We start from the raw sequence: 20,290 nt of genomic DNA on the forward strand, positions 1-20,290 counted from the left end.
AAGAGAGAAGAACACTTAATACCTTTAAAAGTGGACAAAATAGACGTTAAATAGATTTTTTTTTTTTTAAATAGGAGGGTAGATCGTTTATCATGCAAATATTGTAAAGTTATTCCAGGTGAAAGTCTAACCACACAACCTAGAGTCTTAGTGTTAGATATATGTATTATAAAATGGAAGAAAAAGGATAAAATAAATCAGTGTAAGGGGATTACGTGGTGGAACCTAAAGGGGGAAATATAATAAAATTTAAAAAGATAGCAAAATAGATTTTAGGTGAATCAAGGGGACGATTATCGAATAGCAAAGAAAGTTGGGGATAAAGATGTCCAAAAAGCCGTAAATATAAAAAGAATTTGCTATAAAACATGGCAAAAATGTAGAAACATGGATAACTTTAAAAAGTATAAAGAGGTGAGAAAAGATGCAAAAAAGGCCGTTAGCGAAGCTAAACACAGATCATTTAATAATTTGTATGATAGATTAGATACAAAAGAAGGGGAAAGAGATATATTTAAACTTGCTAAAGTTAGAGAAAGGAAGAGCAAGGACTTAAGAAATGTAAAATGTATAAAAATTGAGGATGATATTGTCATGGTTAAGGATGAAGACATTAAAGATATATGGCGAAGTTACTTTAGTAAGTTGTTTAATAAAAACCTAATAGAAGGCTTAAATTTAGAATTGACAAATGAGGAAAAGACTTAAAATTTGAGATTTATTCGCAAAATTAGAGTTAACGAAGTTAAGCTTGCACTAAAAAAGATAAAAAATGGAAAAAGCTATAGGACCGGATAACGTCCCAATTGAAGTTTGAAAATGCTTTGGTGATAGCGGAATTATATGGTTAATTAATTTATTTAACACAATTATAAAAATTAAGAAAATGCCAAATGAATGGAGGAAAAACACTTAAATACCTATATACAAAAATAAAGGAGATATTCAAAATTGTAATAACTAACGTGAAATTGAACTTATGAGTCATATGATGAAATTGTGGAAACCGGTAGCTGAATAAAGATTAAGGTTAGAACCGAAGGTCTCAGAAAATCAATTTGGTTTTATGCCTAGTAGATCTACCATAGAACCTATATATATTTAAGAAGATTAATTGAAAAGTTTAGGGAAAAGAGGAGGGACTTGCATATGGTATTTATTGACTTAGAGAAAGCATATTATAGGATACCTAGAAAAGTTCTATGGTGGGTTTTAGAAAAAAAAATGTGTATGTAGTAGATATACTGATGTCATTAAGTATATGTACGATGGAGTAATGACTAGTGCAAGGACTGTAGATGGAGAAACTAGAGAATTTTCAGTCACCATAGATGTATATCAAGGATCTGCTTTGAGCCTTTTTCTTTTTGATTTAGTGATGGATCAACTGATTAAGAGCATTCAAAATGAGGTTCCATGGTGTATGTTATTTGCAGATGATATTTTATTGATTGATGAAACTAGGGGCAGAGTAGAGGCTAAGCTAGAATTATGGAGAGAAGTTTTGGAATCAGAGGTTTTAGGATAAGTAAAAATAAGACAGAACATACGAAATGTAATTTCAGTAATGGTAGGAGGAATATTGGAGACATAGTTAAATTTGATGATGAAGAAATAAATTGTACTTGTAGATTTAATACCTTGGATCTATAATGCAAGCTGAAGGAGGAATGGAAGATGATGTAATGCATAGAGTTATAGCCGGTTGGGTAAAATGGAGAAGTGTTTCAAGTGTGCTTTGTGATCATAGAACACCCTTAAATTTAAAAGGGAAGTTTTATAGGCCGGCTATAAGACCAGCTAGCTATATGGATCAGAATGTTGGGTGACAAAGAAACGGAATATCCAAAAAGTAAAAGTTGCCGAGATGAGAATGCTTAGATGGCTAAGTGGTATAATACTGAAAGATAAAATAAGGAATTAACATATTCGCGATAAGTTAGGTGTAGCTCCTATAGGAGATCAAATAAGGAAGGGGCAACTTAGATGGTTTGGGCACTTGCAACATAGGCCACATAGTGCGTTAGTGAGGAAGAATGAGTTAGTTACTGTGGGGAGCAGCAGAAGGGGTAAAGGTAGACCTAAAATAACTTGGAATGAGATAGTAAGGATTTAGTGACCCTAAATTTGTCAAAAAAATGGTCAATAATTGCATTAATTAGCGAAAAATGATTCATATAGCATATCCCGCCTAGTGGAACTTAAGGCTTGTTTTTTTTGTTTTTTTTTTACTATAGGATGCCTTATTATCCCTATTGTATTTTCTTTTCTTTTTTCTTATATAATTATTTATATATATACATATAACTTCGCATGAATGGGGAGCAAGCATGGATTGCGTAATGTAGTTCTTGATGTGAAGTAACTGTTGCAATGGAATTGATGTGCACAGAAATGCATGAGGAAGTTTTTTGTGATGTTAAATGGTTTACTTGGGATGTAAAGGTATAGAGAGTAGCACTAGACTTCACAGTTCACATACGAATTTATTGAAGTAAGAAAAGATTATAATTAGATCTTTGGGGAGCTAGTGATTTCTCCCCCCCCTTCTTTTTTCTTTGGTTTGGGGGAGGGGGGGGGGGAGAAGTGGGTGAACTTAAAGAATTACATGGTTGCTATTAAAGTGTTGCATAATAGTGTTACAATTAACATGTGAGCAATTGGAGACAGAGTGAAGTTATTTCCCATCCTTATCTGTATGCGTCAAAGGTCGACAATGAATTATTTTTCATGCATAAATTAGAAAATAGAATTCCATGGGGTATGTTTGACAATATTGTGCCAATTGATGAGACTAGGGTATGGATCAATTCCAATATTACCTAGAACGATCTCATGGTACGGGACTTCTGTAGGTATATTAATGAAAAATAAAATTACAAGCGCTAGCATATTTTGCAGAGAATGTTGAGATGTTGATAAATATGGAAGAGATTTTCTTTTGTGAAATAACAATGTGATGGTTTGCTTTAACTAATAATAAAAAGAATGTTATGGGAAAAATATTGAATTAAAACTTTGGATTGTTAGATTTAGCATTTTGGAACAAAATTTACCACATTTTGGAACCGTTTGTACCAATTTGTGATCTGCTACGGTGTTGTGTTTACTTTTAACTATGATCAATTCTAAACTAGAGTGTGACATGTAAGATATACTATCTAATGCATCAGAATAAGGACTATATGGAGTATGTGTAATGTAATTTAGTAATGATAAGTGAGTTAAGTGATGGAATAAACCGAAATAGTTGATATTGGCAGTCAAGAGGCATTAGAAAGGAATTATTCCACTTCTAAGATCATTTGACAAAAATGAAAAATTTATGAGGTCATTTCGCATGGAATCACAGCAGAGTGGTATGGAGAAATTTTGATGTTTTGTGTGATTGTAGAGTACCTATCAGGGTAAAAGGAAAATTTTATTAGATAGTGGAAGGAATGAGAGTCCTATGTGGCAGTATATGACAATAAAAATGAGTGCATAATGCATGTGTGAGAGCTTAGGCCAGTGCAATTGAAGATATGATTAGACAACCCCTAATTGTTGAAATTAAGGTTTGCTTGTGTTGTAATCTCTAAATTCCATTGCAACTAGTAGTTTGGGGAAATATGCTGGTAAAGTTGTGCTCGTGTATGTTTGAGCGTCCACATGCTTGTGAACTTATTTGAGTTGTGCTTGGTGATTGGAGGTCTATAATGGGCTAAAATGACTAATATGAGTGCTTTGTGCATGCTCCCAAAACAAGAGTATTCAAAACCCGCCTCTGAAGTAATGTTGGATTCTCACTGGTTCCTGGGACAAATATATCCTTATCATCCATTGTCCCTGGACGAAATTTCCTCTTCTTATTCACTTTAGTATCATCAGTGTTATTACTTGTTTTCACTATATTATCATCATCATCATCAGCATTAAAATGATTACAATTATTGTATATATGTGTGTGTTATTATTGTAGAGGCATTCCTGTAATTATATTGAAATAATTATGACACTAATGTAGGACCAATGTCTCAAAACTTTAATTTTTGGAACTTATGTAGTAATGAAACTAACTCATGGTGGCGTTCTCTAGGCTTACAATGCTTTAAAGATAAGGAAACTATTTTTATAAATTTTTAAAAACAGAAATACTGATTTCCTGAATAATAATACCCTAGAATTTCGAAGATGTGATCTCAATAAAGTAATTTAAAAAAATGATAAAAATCTGTAAAGTAAAATCACTTTTGCTTTCATGTTGCATCTTTCTACTCCAATTAGAAAGAATTTGACCTTGAATTCTAAAAAATACGAATTATGAAGAACCCTGATCATAACCAGGCCTGAAGGAGACTATGTAATGTGCTGACTTCAAAAAGGAATAGGATTTAGTAGCTTTCTCAACTACCTCTTCCTGTTGGATTACTACTAGAATTGGTGGAAAGGAAGGCCTCTCTTCTAATTCTCAATAATAAGTACAAGAGTGCAAAGCATAAATTCGAGTTCACTCACCCTATAATCCAACTTTTCCCAAGCCCAAGTTAATCACTATTTTTTCCTCCTAACCCCACCTTCCCAGATTTTCTTTATGGCTCTTCGGCCGGTTCAGATTTTGTTTTGGTTCTTCAGTTCAGTTCAGTTCAACAGTTGAACTGAACTTTTTGGCCCAGTCAAACTGAATTGCTTCAGTTCAGTTGAGTTATGGTGAGTTAGTTCAGTTTGATCTTTGAAAGGTGTCTTCTTTGTGCCATATCTTGTTTGCATGTTTGTTTTCAAAAATGGAAGGCTGTGCAAGTGGCAACTAGGCTGCTGAGCAAGGAGCAGCAATTTTGTTTTGATGTAAAGTGACTGCAAGGCTTGACATTGACGAGAGTTCTATAACCAGGGCTGGTGATGACAACTGGTTTGCCCGAACTGCTAGTGTTGAAAATCAAAGTCAAAGGCTGTGAGATTGTGGAGAGAAGTCAACAACAGCAACACAAACTTCAGCCCGTGAAGGTTTTGGAGGCTTCTACGAAAATGAGATTGAAGGGACAAAGGGAGTTTGATCTTTTGACAACACTGAAAAACTCACAGTGGTGAACCTCTGTGAATAGATAAGATGAGGGCCATGGCCTTTGATTTGAGCAATCGGGGAATAAGAATGATGCTAACAACTAGAAGCAACACTGGCTTGGTGATGACACTAGAATTTTGACAATAAATATGGAGGTCTATGATTTCTTTAAAGGCCTGGGAGGATTTTTTTTTTTTTTTGCGTTTTTGGTTTTTTCTCTAGAAATATATTTTATTGGTTGGAATGGAGGAGTCATGAAACAATGGAGGTCGGTGTTGAATATTGATGGTGGTGGAGAAGTTTGTTGGTCAAGGTGATTTGAGTTAAATTCATGAACTTGACTAGTTTCAGTAGAAACTCGCAAAGCAACTTGTCAAACACTGACAGTTGTGGAAATTGAATTGAAATTGTAAGGCCCCTGTCAAAAGCTCTGATAGATCTGTTGGGTCAAGGTCCACTCTGATAGCATGTCATCCAGGACCAACGTCATTCAAGATGAGCTTAGGATGCTAGGAAAATAAGGAAATTATTTTTAAAAGATCTTTTTTTTTTTTTTGGGTTTGGTAACTATTTTTAGGAACCTAGATGAGCTAAATACTAATTTTTTTAATGATGATAGCCTATAATCTTGAAGGTATAAACCCAATACAATTGCTTAAACAGTGAAAAAAAAGAGAATATTATAGAAGTTAGAAAAATAAAATTTAGTTGGACTTGGTCCTTTTTACGCTTATTTTTAGACAATGAGTGGCTTTCAAATTTGTTGCTTTGCCATTGAAGTTATTAGTGCACCATAGTTGGATTTGGTAGCTTGAATGTATTCTGCTGATTGCTACTGACTGCTTTTAATAGTTTAAGCATCTAAATTGATGAAATGATTCAGCTGGGCCAGATTTGTTGTTTATCTTGACCTATTAATTGGTGGTTCTGGATTCTTCTTTTTGATTATTACCAGGTGACCTGCCTTTTAAAGTGACAAATATGTCTGAACATAAATAGTTGCAAATCTCATTGCATTCGTAGGTGCATTCTCTTTTTAATGTGGTTTTGTTATTTGTAAAAATATAAAATGAAAAACGTAATTTGCATTTTTGTGGTCAAAGCACCACACCCAGCCAGGACTTGATTGCCATGAATTGTTTTTGGGACGTCTTGCTCGTGTCCCTGCTGTATATTTGTATAGTTGCAGAATGGCAGTCAATCCAGTGGAGAGACTACTGGTGTGTGTGCTTTCTTAGGATTAATAGTGTGGGATCCCAACCTTCCTGAGATACTCATTGAAAGCTGCTTGTTTCAGTGCCAAAGATGAGAAGGAAGTTGCTTTATGTGTCAAAGATCTGAATTCCCCTGGCTTCTATCCAACAATGATATCGATTTGGGTGACAGACTCTTTTGAAAGAAAGGATATTGAGAGGGATCTTTTGGCTAAGCTTCTTGTTAATCTTACAAGATATCGGGATGGCGTGTTAAGTCAGCCACAGCTCATCAAAGGGTAAAGCTCCTTGATTTTCTTCCTACTCTTTGAGAGAACTAGCTAATTAGATGGCTCAACTTTTCTGTTTTAATCATTGCTCTGCTGCTTTTGTTTTTCGGGCCAGGTTTGAAGCTGTACTAACCACATTGGAGGATGCCGTGAATGATGCCCCAAAAGCAGCAGAATTTCTTGGCCGCATCTTTGCCACGGTCATTCTGGAAAATGTGATTTCATTGAGAGACATTGGCCGGTTAATATATGAAGGGGGAGAGGAGGCAGGAAATCTTCGGGAGGTTGGACTTGCAGCGGAAGTTCTTGGAAGTACATTGGAGATGATTAAAACAGAGAGAGGAGATTCTGTTTTAAATGAGATCCGTACAAGTTCGAACCTGCGGTTGGAGGATTTCAAGCATTCAGATCCATACAGATCAAGGAAATTAGAAATGTTTATTTAGTGGATAGTGATGCTTGCTTACTGTATTTGGTTTACAATGTTTCTGGTCTGATGTTTTTAGGGTAATCTGATTATCCAGAAAATTTTCTTTTGTGGGGCGGTTTCTTCCTTCTCCATATCTTAATATTATTATTATATTTTTTTTCTTCAAAATTTGTACTGTCATTGCAAAAAGGGTTCAATTGAGCATCTGAAATTAGCTTCTGCCTAATTGGCATGTCTGTGTCTGGGAATTTACATACACCAGTTTTGATTTTTAAGCCAGGTTTTTAAGAAAATGAATAAATAAGTGGCTTCTGGTGGGAATGTTGGTTCTAACAATTAAAAAAAAAAAAGTGAACTGCAGAAATCCTGAAGGATGCGCCAGTGCCATGGATTAGTAGGAAATTTTCTCGGAAGGAAAAAGATTTTTTTTTTGAAATATTTTTTTGTTGGGTTGAGAACTATGGGAGTCTACTTAAGAGTATCAGGTTGTACTTATTTAATTAGCAGGCAAGAGGAGAAAGAGGGTAGGTTTGATCAATTAACTCTTTTGACAAAATGCAGGCAATGTTAAAAGTGTGGAAGGGCTAAATAAAATAATCTTCTGGCTATGAGGTGGTGTTTACTGCTCTTTTTGTTCAACCCAAGTAATTGAACCAATTATACAATTTGCAGGCATGGAGAAACTAGTGAACAAATCTTAGAAGATGAGAGTGGGTCTTAGGGCTAAACAGCCCCTTAAAATATAGCAAAATTGATGACTGTCTGGGATATCTTCATGAAACATTAAAATTACATATATCTTTGGAGAGGCAGCAGACTTGAAATGGATTTTTATGGAAAATGAAAAATATCCTGGCAACCTTACGAAAGTATAGGAGAAAGTTTCCTCTTGAAATAGAGAGATGAGGACGCTTGAGGAACAATTAGCACGATGAAAGAAATGCAAGGGAGAAAGGGCTTTCCTTCTCTCTCTCTCTCTCTCTCTCTCTCATATTGAGGGTTGAGATGGGGTGCCATTAATTAGGACTTGGACTTGGCAGCGGAGACATTATGCATTGTAGAAAACTGAAGTAAACCACTTTGTCTCCCCTACTGAAGGAACTCTGGTTTGCTTTTTCAAAGTTCCTCTCCTATTTTTTTTTTCTGTCTGCTAGGTAAAGCCACTGGCCCACATGAAGTAACCCTTGCCTTGATCTATTTAGAGTGTGACAGAGTGTAATGGTCTCTCTTTGAATGCATACAGGGAGAAAGCATAAAGTGGGTAAATTCTACACAGGTGTGGACTGATTTAAGGAGGACGTCAAAGATTGAAGGAGAAACCATGTCATGGTTTTACATCGGATGTGTATCAAGAAAATTTTGGACTTATAAGGATTGTTCAGATACCAAAAATATGAGGTGTCTTGTATAGGACAAAATCATGTAGTCAGTAAATCAAAACGAACAATACCTTATTGTGTTGGACTAGAGATTGTAGAGTCATGCCTGTGTAGCGACAAGACTACACCAAATCTTGCCTAGCAATACACATCCTCTTCCATGGAAGTTTTCAAGTCATTGGCTTGAAGGCCCTTGTCCTTGTTAAGGTTGACACTAAGGAATCATAATTTGAACTATCAGGTAGTTGAATTCATATTCCACCAGCACTACTGATGACTCCAATCACCACAACAAAATCCTTGTGTTACATATTACTTAACGCCCACTAGCTAAAGCTAAGATAAATGATGTCACACTACTTGAGCAAGGTCATCAATAAGGAATTAGTAGAGATGATATAAATAAATATAAGGGGAAAGAGGTTTCCTTGTCTCTCTTCATCTTGAGAGTTGAGTTGGGATGCCATTAATTAGTACTTGCCAACCGGAGCCATTATACATTGCATTAGAAGGTGATCCCATGTGCCCTTAAAGCCAATTCGGCATCTAATAAGTTCTCAATTAGTCTCCATAGCCTTTATTCATAATCAAACTTCATTTTAGAAAAAAAAAAAAAAAAAAAAATTCTTCACATTTGTAATTTTAATAAATGAAGGGACTTTGAGTTTAGCAACTTGAATTCCAATGAACACATCATAAAATTGTATTGAAATACAATTATATCCACACAAATTCAAATACAAGATTTAAAATGCTTCCAAACACAACTTGAAGGAATTTATGGCCAAGAAAAATATCCTTAGAAATGACTTCATGTAACAAAAGCATTTCGGTAAGGAAACAGAAGACGATCAAGAATTAGCTTGAGTTAGATGGAAATTATTTTGGAAATCAGTTTATGGAAAATGTTTATGTAATTTCACCAATTATTTGGCTCAAATTAGCAAGTGCACCATTCACTAGTACCAATAAAAAATATCACTTTTTGCATAATCAAGAAGATAAAGATGGGTCATCGTGTCGATGTGCATATGAATAAGCATTAGTGCCTTCCCACACAGCCATCCTGAAGGGATAAAAGATGTTAACATTGAAAAATATGAATTTTGCAATGTTCATTGTTCATGCACAATACATGGGCCACAAGTTGTTCTACTCTCCTTACCAAACAAATCTAAGAGAACCCAATTTTGAAAAAAAAAAAAAAAAAACCCCTTTCTTCTTGCGAACCAATTCCTTTCATCTGACGACGAATCTCTAGATGTGCTGTAAACATATCATATGAAAAAGGGCTCCTTATACTTATACACATCAAATGGCTAGCAGGTGGTCAACTGCGGCTCCTGTTTTCAGACAAAACATGGAAAATCAGTGAAACTATCAATACTCTCTTCCTTGGATGCATGAAATGCTCCACACAATTATATCCATAGTTGAAATTATGGATATAGGTCTCTGCTAATCATAATTACAGCGAAGCTTATGCTGACCAGTTCAAAAATTGATCCAAGGCATTCCAAGCTCATCAAACCAACTAGTGGAATTATCTCGCATGCCACAAGAACCAGAACGAAGGTAAATGACATGCATATGTAGCACCTAGACGTGGGTTTTTGATAATATCCTCAAAATTTGTTTTCTGCTCTGTTTTCTTCATCAGTTGCAAAACTATTTCTTGATTGTGCATGCGAATCCCCTCATTCAATTATCATATGCATGCACATACATATACACATACAGATGTAACCGAGCATGAGCTGTGCAGGCATACAGGGATACAAAATTTCAGTGAGTGATACGAAATTTTATGAGATCGTCATCACTTTTATGGGCCAGAACCTCGCTTTTGTTCCATAAAAATATCAGCGTGCCTAAAATTGAAAATAATATGTTTCCTGACATGGGTCAATGTCTCCAACTCAAACAAATGACTGTTATATGCAACAACCATGAGAATCAATACCTGTCTTAGCCTGCCTCTAATGTTTCTACTCATGCGCCAAATGACTGAACGTATTGCATTTAGCATGGTACCATATGTAGTCCCATTTCCACGCTCAAGGGCTTGGATAAAACAGTATGTCATGATACCTGTTGAAGCAATTTTTGAAAGAGCCTGTCCCCAGAGAAGCAGTAGAATGAAATCTTTTCTTTCTGTTTCTAGGATATAATACCATAGGAATCAAGTTTACATACATCTGACCCTCATCCCTATGGCCTGCTTTAGTTGGAGCCTCATGCACTCGGCTACCCTTTTAATATAGGAAGGAGGCCAGATCTCAAGGGGTTTGTGCCAATTGACTCCTTGCCACAAAAACATTAATCCTATAAAGAACCAGAAAAAGGAAAATCACAATTTTTATATCTCATTTTGATAATTTGGTTGAGGGAAAGCCTTGACCCAAGGTTAAGGGTGTTATATTCAAACTTGAAGTCATGAGTTCAAGTTACCGAAACAACCTCACTAATTGTGGAGATAATTGATAAGGCTCCATATGTCATACCCTTGACATACCCCAATGTAGTTTAGGATCCTTGTGCAGTGGGCGTTGAACTTTTTTTTAAAATTTGGTCCCTCAAACATCAAAGCTAGAAACTATCCTTCTAGTACTTTGCTCCTCTCCCACACCCCCACCACCCCCCCCAAAAAAAAAAAAAAGGACCAAGAAAAAAACGAAGGTCATCCTAGATCTGTCCCTATTAAGGAAGATACCTAATCAGTTTTATTGAAACTTACAGTTGTACTAAAAAGAGCTCTCATCATCATCACAGGAACTGAAGCAAATGACCTCTCCACCACTGGTTCCTCTCCATACACCTGATCTTGGGCGGTGATCCTCCCACACATACTGCCCACTCCTATTTCCAAGAAGGAAAACTGTATGATAATATTGACACAATTGAAACTAACAATTTGAACGAGAAATAAGTGGTCATAAAGAATTTCTTTCAAATATCAATAATTAAATCAGAAAAAAATTAATAGCAGAGAGATAAGGAGAGCACAGCATGCCTGAGAGAGAGAGAATTTTATTTTTGAAATAGCAAGAATAATTTCAGAACACAAATAACGGTATACCTATTCAAAATATGTCATATTAATAAACACAAGATATTAAAGCACTATAAAAATTAAACATTTGCTTAATATGCAAGAGCAAGATTATGAGAATGGTTCACATCATTGCACTGCAAACTGGAAATACATATAATCACACATTGAAAATCCTTGAAGTGGTTGTTGGTGCTGCGTACAGTTCTGAACTAGATACTAGTACAGAGGTAAGAGATATTAATTGAAAAGAAGATGGTAGAAATTAACCTGTTCATCCTGCAAAGGAATGGTAAATACAAAGCAGTGCCACTGTGGCAAGTATCTACTACTGCATGGAGCTTAGCTCCCTCGGGAAGAGGTCTAACAATCGTTTTATTGATCTCATCATCATCATCATTTGCGCCATCCACAAGAAACAAAGTTATATCATATCCTGAAACTTGGCCACCATCATTGTTCCTCTCTTGTGAACCATGATCAGAATAGTATAACAGCAAGGAGTCACCTGGTCTACAGCCTTGTACAAGCCAATAACGCCATACTTATACTGTGTTTAGTAGGGATTTTGTAGGGATCAGTTTCTTCCTCTGCATTTCAAATTTGGAAAAATATTAACCCAGATGTTACCTGTCAAAAGAACAAAAAAATATATGGAAGAGAGGAAAAGAGGCGGCGAGAGAGAATGAGACATACACCATTGGAAAAGAAAGAGGGTGGGGTGGCGAGCTCTAGAAAATAGTGTCAAAAAATTAAGGCTCCATTTGGAACTTGGAAAGCATGAAGAAAAGAAAAGGAAAATATCAAGTAATAGACTTTTTAGTATTTGGTAATTAAAGAAAATGTGTATGAAAATAAACCTAGCAAATCAATTAATCAAAATTTTATTTTACATAGCATTAGAGCATTAGCGTATTATTTTTCTTATTTTTCATTCATATTTGAATGACTTCACCCTTGATGGGAAATTGATTTCCATCTTATTTTCTTTTCCATTCCTTTTCTCTCTCAAAAACCCTAAATCCAAACAGAGGCTAAGAGAGAAAAGAAAGAAAATATTGGAATGTACAAGAACATTCCAAAATAAAATAGTTAAAATGGGCTTTGAATTGTTTTTCGCTTTTCTTCCACCCATTTGGCACACAAAGTAACTGGTAATGAATCCACAATTAGCCTAAGCTCTAACAAGTGAAAAGCAAGAAAACTCACATTCTACGTCACATGAGCTTGGGAATGCTTGTCCATAGTAGACATATTTCTTTGTTCAAATCTGAATCTTAAAGAGGATAGCGGCTAAATTATCAAAGCTGTCTAATTATATTCTTCTGTGTCATATGGTGAAATAAAATGTCTGCAATTTATATGCAACGTCCTAAATGGAGCCTTTACTCCTTTTGAAAGTCCCATATTGCATGGCACTGAATTTAGAAAGCATTATGAAGCGACAGAGGAAGAAAGAGGAGAAGAGAAGTAGAAGCGACAGAGGGAGTAGGGAAAAGATTTCACTTAAAGATCCAATTTTGCCCGTTCCTTAAGCTTACTTAGGCATATAAGAAACTCTAAACATACAAGAAAAAAATAACAAAATAACCTCAGCATAACTAAAATATCCCAAATCTAGACAACCCAAATTGAGACAAAATTGAAATCCTGTATTTCTAAAACTTCATGCAGAATATTATCTACTCGCACAATTGCAAGAAGCCTTCCAGTAAGACTTAGTATTCCAAGTTCAACATATACATGAAAAACCTTGTGTCAAATTCAAATTCAAATTAGGTTAGGTCATTTCAACAGCTTCCCAGCAGTTTTTTGTTATTTTTAGCAACTTTCCATTAGATTTTCATTTCTTATATAGAAATGTCAGAATTTTGCGAGCTTTTTCGAGTGATTGTGTTTTGTAATTTACAGGCTAATCTCACTTTTGGGTGATTTTATGAGTTGTCTATTAGGGTGTTGGTTTGTTGAGGTTTAATAGTATTGTTAGGCTGCTAGCCATCTTCAGCACATGATTAATAAACTTCAGTCTTTCGTATAATCTTCGCTAGCAGAAACTATTGCACTGATTTTGAAGAGGATTGGCTGTTTCAGTGTTAAAGCCTAACAGCCAAAACTTCTATTCTGCATTTTCTCAGCTAGTATAATCCATATGGGGTCCCCCATCAAACTCCCCTAGTTAGAGAAAACTCCATCTTGTGTTTTGAAATAGTACAGTAGCAGAAACTCAGCATCAACCCAGCAGCAAAAGCATTAAGAGCTTTATCGCATACTCAAAACACTATGGAAAATGGCAAATAGAATCTCCAACTAAAGTCTCATCTCTCAAACGCTTCACATTGCCTCGAGTATAGACCATGGTTGACATATGACAACTCCAATGGAAACAACATAGAAGCACTAGCAGATGTAAGAATCTTGTGCAAACTTTACAGCAAACAGATGGTTTTACCTCATTTTTTTGGGCCAGGAGTGAGCAATTGAGATTCAAGAATTAAGTTAACTAACAAGCATCTCAGTCTCTGAATGAAGTTGGCAACCCATGTGAAAGCTCACTGCGAGTCTTAGCAATTAAGTTTGTTTATACGAACATCTCTAAACTAGAAGAAGCATCAAGTCTTAACAAATTTATGATTCAAAGTAGAAAATCTATAAATGCTGTTTTGCTCGCCCCTCCTTGTAAACCTACTAATATAATTCAAAGCATTGATTTAAATCTCACTAGCCCACCATACTCAAAACAACAAAATCGTTACAGATCTTGCATCCTTTGAACCTTAAGTTGCCTTCATCTTCTCTGCACACACTAAAAAATAAATTCACAATGGATAGGTCGCATGCCTTCCACAGGACAATATACTTTTTAGGTACAGGTAAATTATATTTAAGTTCACCAAAATTGTTTTTGGCCACGCATGCAGGAAATCAAATTTCCAAAATTCAAATTGAATGATTTGCTATTTTTTCCTAAAAAATAAAAAATAAAAATTGTAAAATCCAGATCCAAATTCAAGTCAGAGTTGAATTTGGATTTTCAGAATCTGTTTAGATTTTTATAATTTTTGTGAAGAATTTTTTTTTGTCAAATCAAATTTTAAATAAGCTTCTTTAAAAAATTATTTTAAAAGTTCAATAAAATCGGATCTTGAAGAACAAAGGGACATCATTTTTTTTTACCAAATTGGATATTCAAGATTTGAAAGTGCAATTGCTATGTGTTAGACCAAGTTGTTAAGGGTCTTTCATTCCTACCGTGTTTTGATGACAACAACCCATTAGTAGTTCTTAAGGCTACTAACGGTTCTCTCTAAGTCATGTTTCAACTATACAGAAAGGCATCTGAACCAACAAACAGTCAAAGCAACTCATACCATGACCAAAAGCACAAGCCTCTCAACGCATTCATGAACGATGCACAATAGACAAAGTCATCTGAAAGATGAATATGAGAATGAGAGAGAGACCATCTTGTAATAACTTGTATATAGAGTAAAACTCAAAACTAAGAACAAGAAATGGGCGTATCACACACGCACAACAAAATACAAGTAAAATTATTTAAAACCGTGAAAAGAAACCCCCAAAAGAACAAGAACCTTCTTTGTACTTAAAAGAACAAATCATAAAGAAGGAACTCGTCGACGAACACAGGGATTCGTCAACGAGTGTAACACAAACTTCGTCGACGAACACAGGGTTCTCGACGACGAAGAAATACAGAGAGACATCTGAATTCAGAGCCACAACTCGTCGACGAACACAGGGCGTTGTCGACGAATATAATGAAGAACTCGTCGACGAACACAGGGTTCTCGTCGACGAAAATATACCGAGAGGTTCTTGAATTCATAACAGCAACTTGTCAACGAACACAGGGCCTCGTCGATGAATTGACTGAAGAGCTCGTCGACGAAGGTTGGACTTTGTCGACAAACATCGGGTAGCAGCAAACATTAAATGCCGCAGAACGGCTAGTTTGACACTTGTCTCATATTCATAAATGCCCAAAGGCTCTCCAGCTTTGCCCTCGCCCATTTGATGTTTAAATAGGAGTAAATAGCATTTATTCCTTACCAAGAAAGTTGATATTGTAAGAAAATCATTCATTGGTGTTGGTATCTTCTAGGGTTTGGTTATACACTCACTGCCCTCTTCTTGCTGCTCTTAGTCTTGCTTCTACTCTATTAACAAGAGGACATTGAGTAAGGTTTTTATTGTTATTATCAACTCAAAGGGAGTATTCAAGTTTACATTTATTTCTCATCTACCTCTTGTAAGGAAAGGCTCTTTGTGAGCTATTGTTGGGTGTCTCTAAGTGAGCACCTTGTTGAAAGCTCTTTGTGAGCTGCTGTGTATTGGCTTCTCCGCCTGAAGGAGGATTATAGTGGATTTTGGGAATCCCTGAGTTGGTCTCAAGGCGTGGACATAGGCGGGGTGCTGAACCACGTAAATATCTTTGTGTTCAGCTTCTCTTCTTTCATATCTTATTTACTATTATTGAGATTTCCTGTATCTTTACACAGCAACTTTATACACTTGCTCTTTGTAAGATTTTTTGTGGTTGTAGAAAGTTGCACTTCTGTGAAGAAAGTCTATTCACCCCCTCTCTAGACATTCAACCGGGCCAACACTATGGATTTGACATAAATGCATAGACAAGAGCACACACACACACATATCACTTACTGTCTTATATTAATTATATACTATTATATCTATAAAGTATTGTATAAACAAATCATAAAAATATAATAAATTAAAGTATTACAAGTAATATAATTTTTAGTACTAATTATATTTGACAATATAGTAATATTATAATTTATAATGATTTAAAATTTGTAATTATCTTCAATATTTGACATTTGATTTACTCAAAATTGTATTGCAGCTGCCCTCACACCATGCTTCTTTTGTGATGGCTCCACATAAAATTCCTTGGGACTTTATCTTGACATACCATACCAGGGATCGATAATCATGGTTGTGATGGCAAAGCAATAACCCATAATTTCGGATGATTCGTTGAGATTTTGACTGAAATTATGTAAGACAAAAATTGATTGCCGTTTCGATTTTGAGGGTGATGGAAATCAAAATTTTTGACAATTTCATGAAAATTTAAGATCATGATTAAGATGAAGTCTCAATGAGTTTTTGCTTCATAGGACTTGGTTTCCTAAGACTACACTGGACTAGATAGAATTAGATTGTGTTGGCTATAAAGTAGTCCTGACCTAAGTTTGGCTTGGCATCTATAACGGGCATGACAACCTTAATGTTAATATATTATATCGTATGTCCTTGGGGTGCAATATAAATGGTATAGGCTAATCATTCTAAAGACCAAAATCTTTTCTTGTGTTTTTATACCAAGGCAATTAAGCAACAAATCAAGTATTGAAATATTATTAATGTTATAAAATATAATTAATAATTATTATCATATCACCTATAATATTTATTGTTGCTGGATAAAATGTCAAAAAATCTCCGATGAACCTTCCGATCTCGATCGCCTGAAAAAGAAGAAAATGAGAGTGGCTTGGAGGACCCGGGGTGTACTCTGGAGAATCACTCTGATGCCTAAGTAAGGGACTGCTTTAGAGAGGTTGCAAACAATAGTAAAAATGGATTAGAATGAGATACCTTTGCCTCTCAGGAATACCCCCTTTTATAGTGGCGAGATTTGACCCTTGAGAGATTTACCATTATGGCGCTTGGCATGGATCACTCCAGCCATTACAGCCTCGGCGTGGATCACTCTGGTCATAATTGGGCTGGAGCCAATTGCTCTATCCGGGTGATTGACTTGGTTGATGACGGCCCTCATCAATGCTGGGCTTTAATTTCCTTTTGACTCAGTGGTTGATATATTTAGGGTATATCAATTGCCCCCCTTTAGTTTCAAATTTTGAAGTTCGTTTCCAAAGTTTGAAAGTTGTTCCCGTTGGGCTTTGTGGAGCCTAGTTGTATTTGATTTGAATGATGACCCGATCCAAAATAATGGTGCGTGGTTTTTTAATGGGAGATTTCTTACTCAAGTTTAGTCCATGGAGCGATGTTGGCGCATTATCAGTTTATCCAAGCCAATTTTACTGTGTGCACTTACTTTGCCAAGCCAAACTCTAGGGTGTCAGCTAATCCAAGCCAAGGTTAAGGTGTGCACAAATTTACCGAGCCAAACTCTAGGGTGTCAGCTAATCCGATCCAAGGTTGAGGTGTGCACGACTTTTCCGAGCCAAGGGAATCCGTTATCGGTTGATCCAAGCCGATGTTGCCACGTACACAACTTGCCGAGCTGATGTCTATTCTGAGCAACTCTTTGGGAGACATTTCGTACCGAGCAACTCTTCGAGAGGCAATTTATGCCAAGCAGCTTTTTGAGAGGCACTTTGTGCTGAGCAAATCTTCGAGGGGTATTTTGTGTCAAGCAGCTCTTCGTGAGGTATTTGTGCTGGGAAGCTCCTTTGTGAAGCATTTGTGCTGAGCAACTCTTCCCGAGGTTTTTGTGTTGAGCAAATCTTCTTAGGGCATTTGTGTCGAGCAAATCTTCTTGGGGCATTTGTGTCAAGCAGATCTTCATGGGGCATTTGTGCCGAGCAACTTTTCTCAAGGCATTTGTGTCGAGCATCTCTTCTTGGGGCATTTGTGTCGAGCAGCTTTTCTCGAGGCATTTGTGTCGAGCACCTCTTCTTGGGGCATTTGTTTCGAGTAGCTTTTCTTGAGGCATTTGTGTCAAGCACCTCTTCTTAAGGCATTAGTGCCGAGCAGCTCTTCTCGAGGCATTAGTGCTAAGCAGCTCTCTTTGGGGCATTTGTGCTGAGCAACTCTTCTCGAGGCATTTTTCTGCCGAGCAGCTCTTGTCGAGGCTTTTTGTACCGTCTTCTGGCCTAATGGGTTGTTCGATGCCCGTGCCAACGCTGCTCGTCGAGAGAAGGTTCTTCAAGAAGAGATCGCGAGGATTCGGAGTGAAGAGATCCCTGTTGCCGCTAGCGTAGCAGTTTCAGACTATCGAAATTTCAAGAAGTTCATCCTCGATACTTCTAAGACTTATCGAGTAGGCTTTCGGAGGAGCCGAGAGCAGGTCAGGATGATGCATCCTAACCTTTCTTTGATTGGTTATGTTTGTACGATTATGGCAACGAGAGCCCAAAATTAGGGGAGGAGATGGACGAGACTGAAGAGTTTGAGGAAGAAGGTGGAGAAGGAAGTAAAACTGGTGATTAGGAAGCCCAACCTAACATTTTATTACTTTTGATATTGTAATTTGGCTTTTCGAGCCTTTGTAACTCAAGTGTACAACTTTTGCAATGAAATTTTAAGAGTAGTATTTTTTCAACATATCTGAATTCCATGTGTTTTTATCTCCTTCCCCTCTAAGTCCTTTAAAGTGTATGCTCCCAGCTTGATTTCTGATGCTATTTGGTATGGTCCCTCCCAATTAGGCTTAAGTTTGCTTGAACCTTATGCAGGGTTGCTTCGCACCTTCCTTAGGACCAGATCCCCTAGTTTAAATGTTCGTGCCTTAACCCGAGTGTTGTAATATAAGGCCACCTTTTATTGGTATGCTGTGATTCTCGTTTGTGCTTGGTCTTGTCTTTCCTCCAAGAGATTTAATTCTTCTCTTGATTCTTCAGTGTTGTTCTCCTGTCAAAATTTTGCCTTTGCCAGGAACAAATTCCAACTTCCGCTAAGATGATCCCTTCTGCTCCAAAGGCGAGCATGAAGGGAGTTTCCCCCATGGCTATTTGTCGAGTCGTGTGGTATGCTCAAATAATGGATGGGAGTTCTTCAACCAATTTGCCATATGAAGCCTCGAGCTGCATTCTTAGACTGTGCAAGATTTTCTTATTCATATTCTCTACTTGTCCTTTACTTTAAGGGTGTGCAATAGACGCGAATAGTAGTTTGATGCCTAGGTTAGCGTAGAATTTTTTGAAACGATCGTTGTCAAACTGTCTCCCGTAGTCAGTGGCTATAGCCCAGGGGATGCCGAACCTATAAACCATCGAAGTCTCTATGAACTTGTTAATGTTGTGCTCCGTTACATGGGTCAGGGCTTCTACTTCTATCCACTTAGTGAAATAGTCAATAGCCATCAACAGGAACTTCTGTTGCCCTGTCGCTTGAGGTAGCGGTCCCAAGATATCCAGTCTGCATTGATCAAAGGGATAAGGACTCGTCAAGGGAGAGAGAGTACTGGTCGGCAGGTGTGGTATGCTAGTGCACCTCTAGCATTTGTCGCATCGTTTAACCATCTTAATTGTGTCATTCCTCATGGTGGGCCAATAAAACCCTTGCCGCAGAGCCTTATAAGCTAAAGCTCTACTGACCAAGTGATTCCGCATATCCCTTCGTGAATCTCCTTTAACACGTATTCTCCTTCTTTGATGCCTAAGCACAACACCTTTCCCACAACCTTTGTCAACTCCGCATCACTAGCCTGCGTAACTTTTATACACTTAAACAAAGTCTGAAATTTCCTGAATTTTGGGATTTTTTCGTTGACGACACCTAAACTTCGTCGACAAAACTGAAGGTCATTCGTCAATGAAGATAAGGGATTCGTCGACGAGTCCCACCACTTAGCTCTTTTAAAATCTCCCTTTCTTCTTTTCTTATTTATTTATTTATTTTTTTTCTGGGTTCGGGTTTCTACACTTATGATTTGGTAGAACTACCAAAGGTAATGAAAGCACTCAACAACAAATGAGTGTTTAAATTGAAAAATGAAGAAGGAAACCCATAGCCAAGGTACAAGACGCGACTAGTTGTGAAAGGCTTTGGTCAAAGAAAAGGCATTGATTTTGAAGAGATATTCTCGCCCGTGGTGAAGATGTCATCTATTCAAGTTGTTCTCCGATTGGCTATCAGCCTGAACTTGGAGATTGAGCAACTTGATGTA

At 36.7% G+C, this 20,290-nt stretch overlaps 1 protein-coding gene and 1 pseudogene across 2 annotated transcripts in view; one reads left to right on the forward strand and one right to left on the reverse strand.

Annotated features, from left to right (window-relative positions):
• Nucleotides 1-7,122, forward strand: part of LOC131165705 (eukaryotic translation initiation factor 4G) — a 33,321-nt gene extending 26,199 nt beyond the window's left edge. For both annotated transcript variants that reach the window (XM_058123711.1, XM_058123710.1), the window contains exons 9-10: nt 6,339-6,533; nt 6,640-7,122. In XM_058123711.1, the coding sequence (XP_057979694.1) occupies nt 6,339-6,533; nt 6,640-6,970 (526 nt within the window). In that variant the 3' untranslated portion in view covers nt 6,971-7,122. The remainder of the gene's footprint in view (nt 1-6,338; nt 6,534-6,639) is intronic.
• Nucleotides 7,123-11,077: 3,955 nt separating this feature from the next.
• Nucleotides 11,078-17,215, reverse strand: LOC131166593 (metacaspase-1-like; annotated as a pseudogene).
• Nucleotides 17,216-20,290: the final 3,075 nt, after the last annotated feature.

Source organism: Malania oleifera, chromosome 10 (genome assembly GCF_029873635.1).
Source record: "Malania oleifera isolate guangnan ecotype guangnan chromosome 10, ASM2987363v1, whole genome shotgun sequence".
NCBI classification, from domain to species: domain Eukaryota; kingdom Viridiplantae; phylum Streptophyta; class Magnoliopsida; order Santalales; family Ximeniaceae; genus Malania; species Malania oleifera.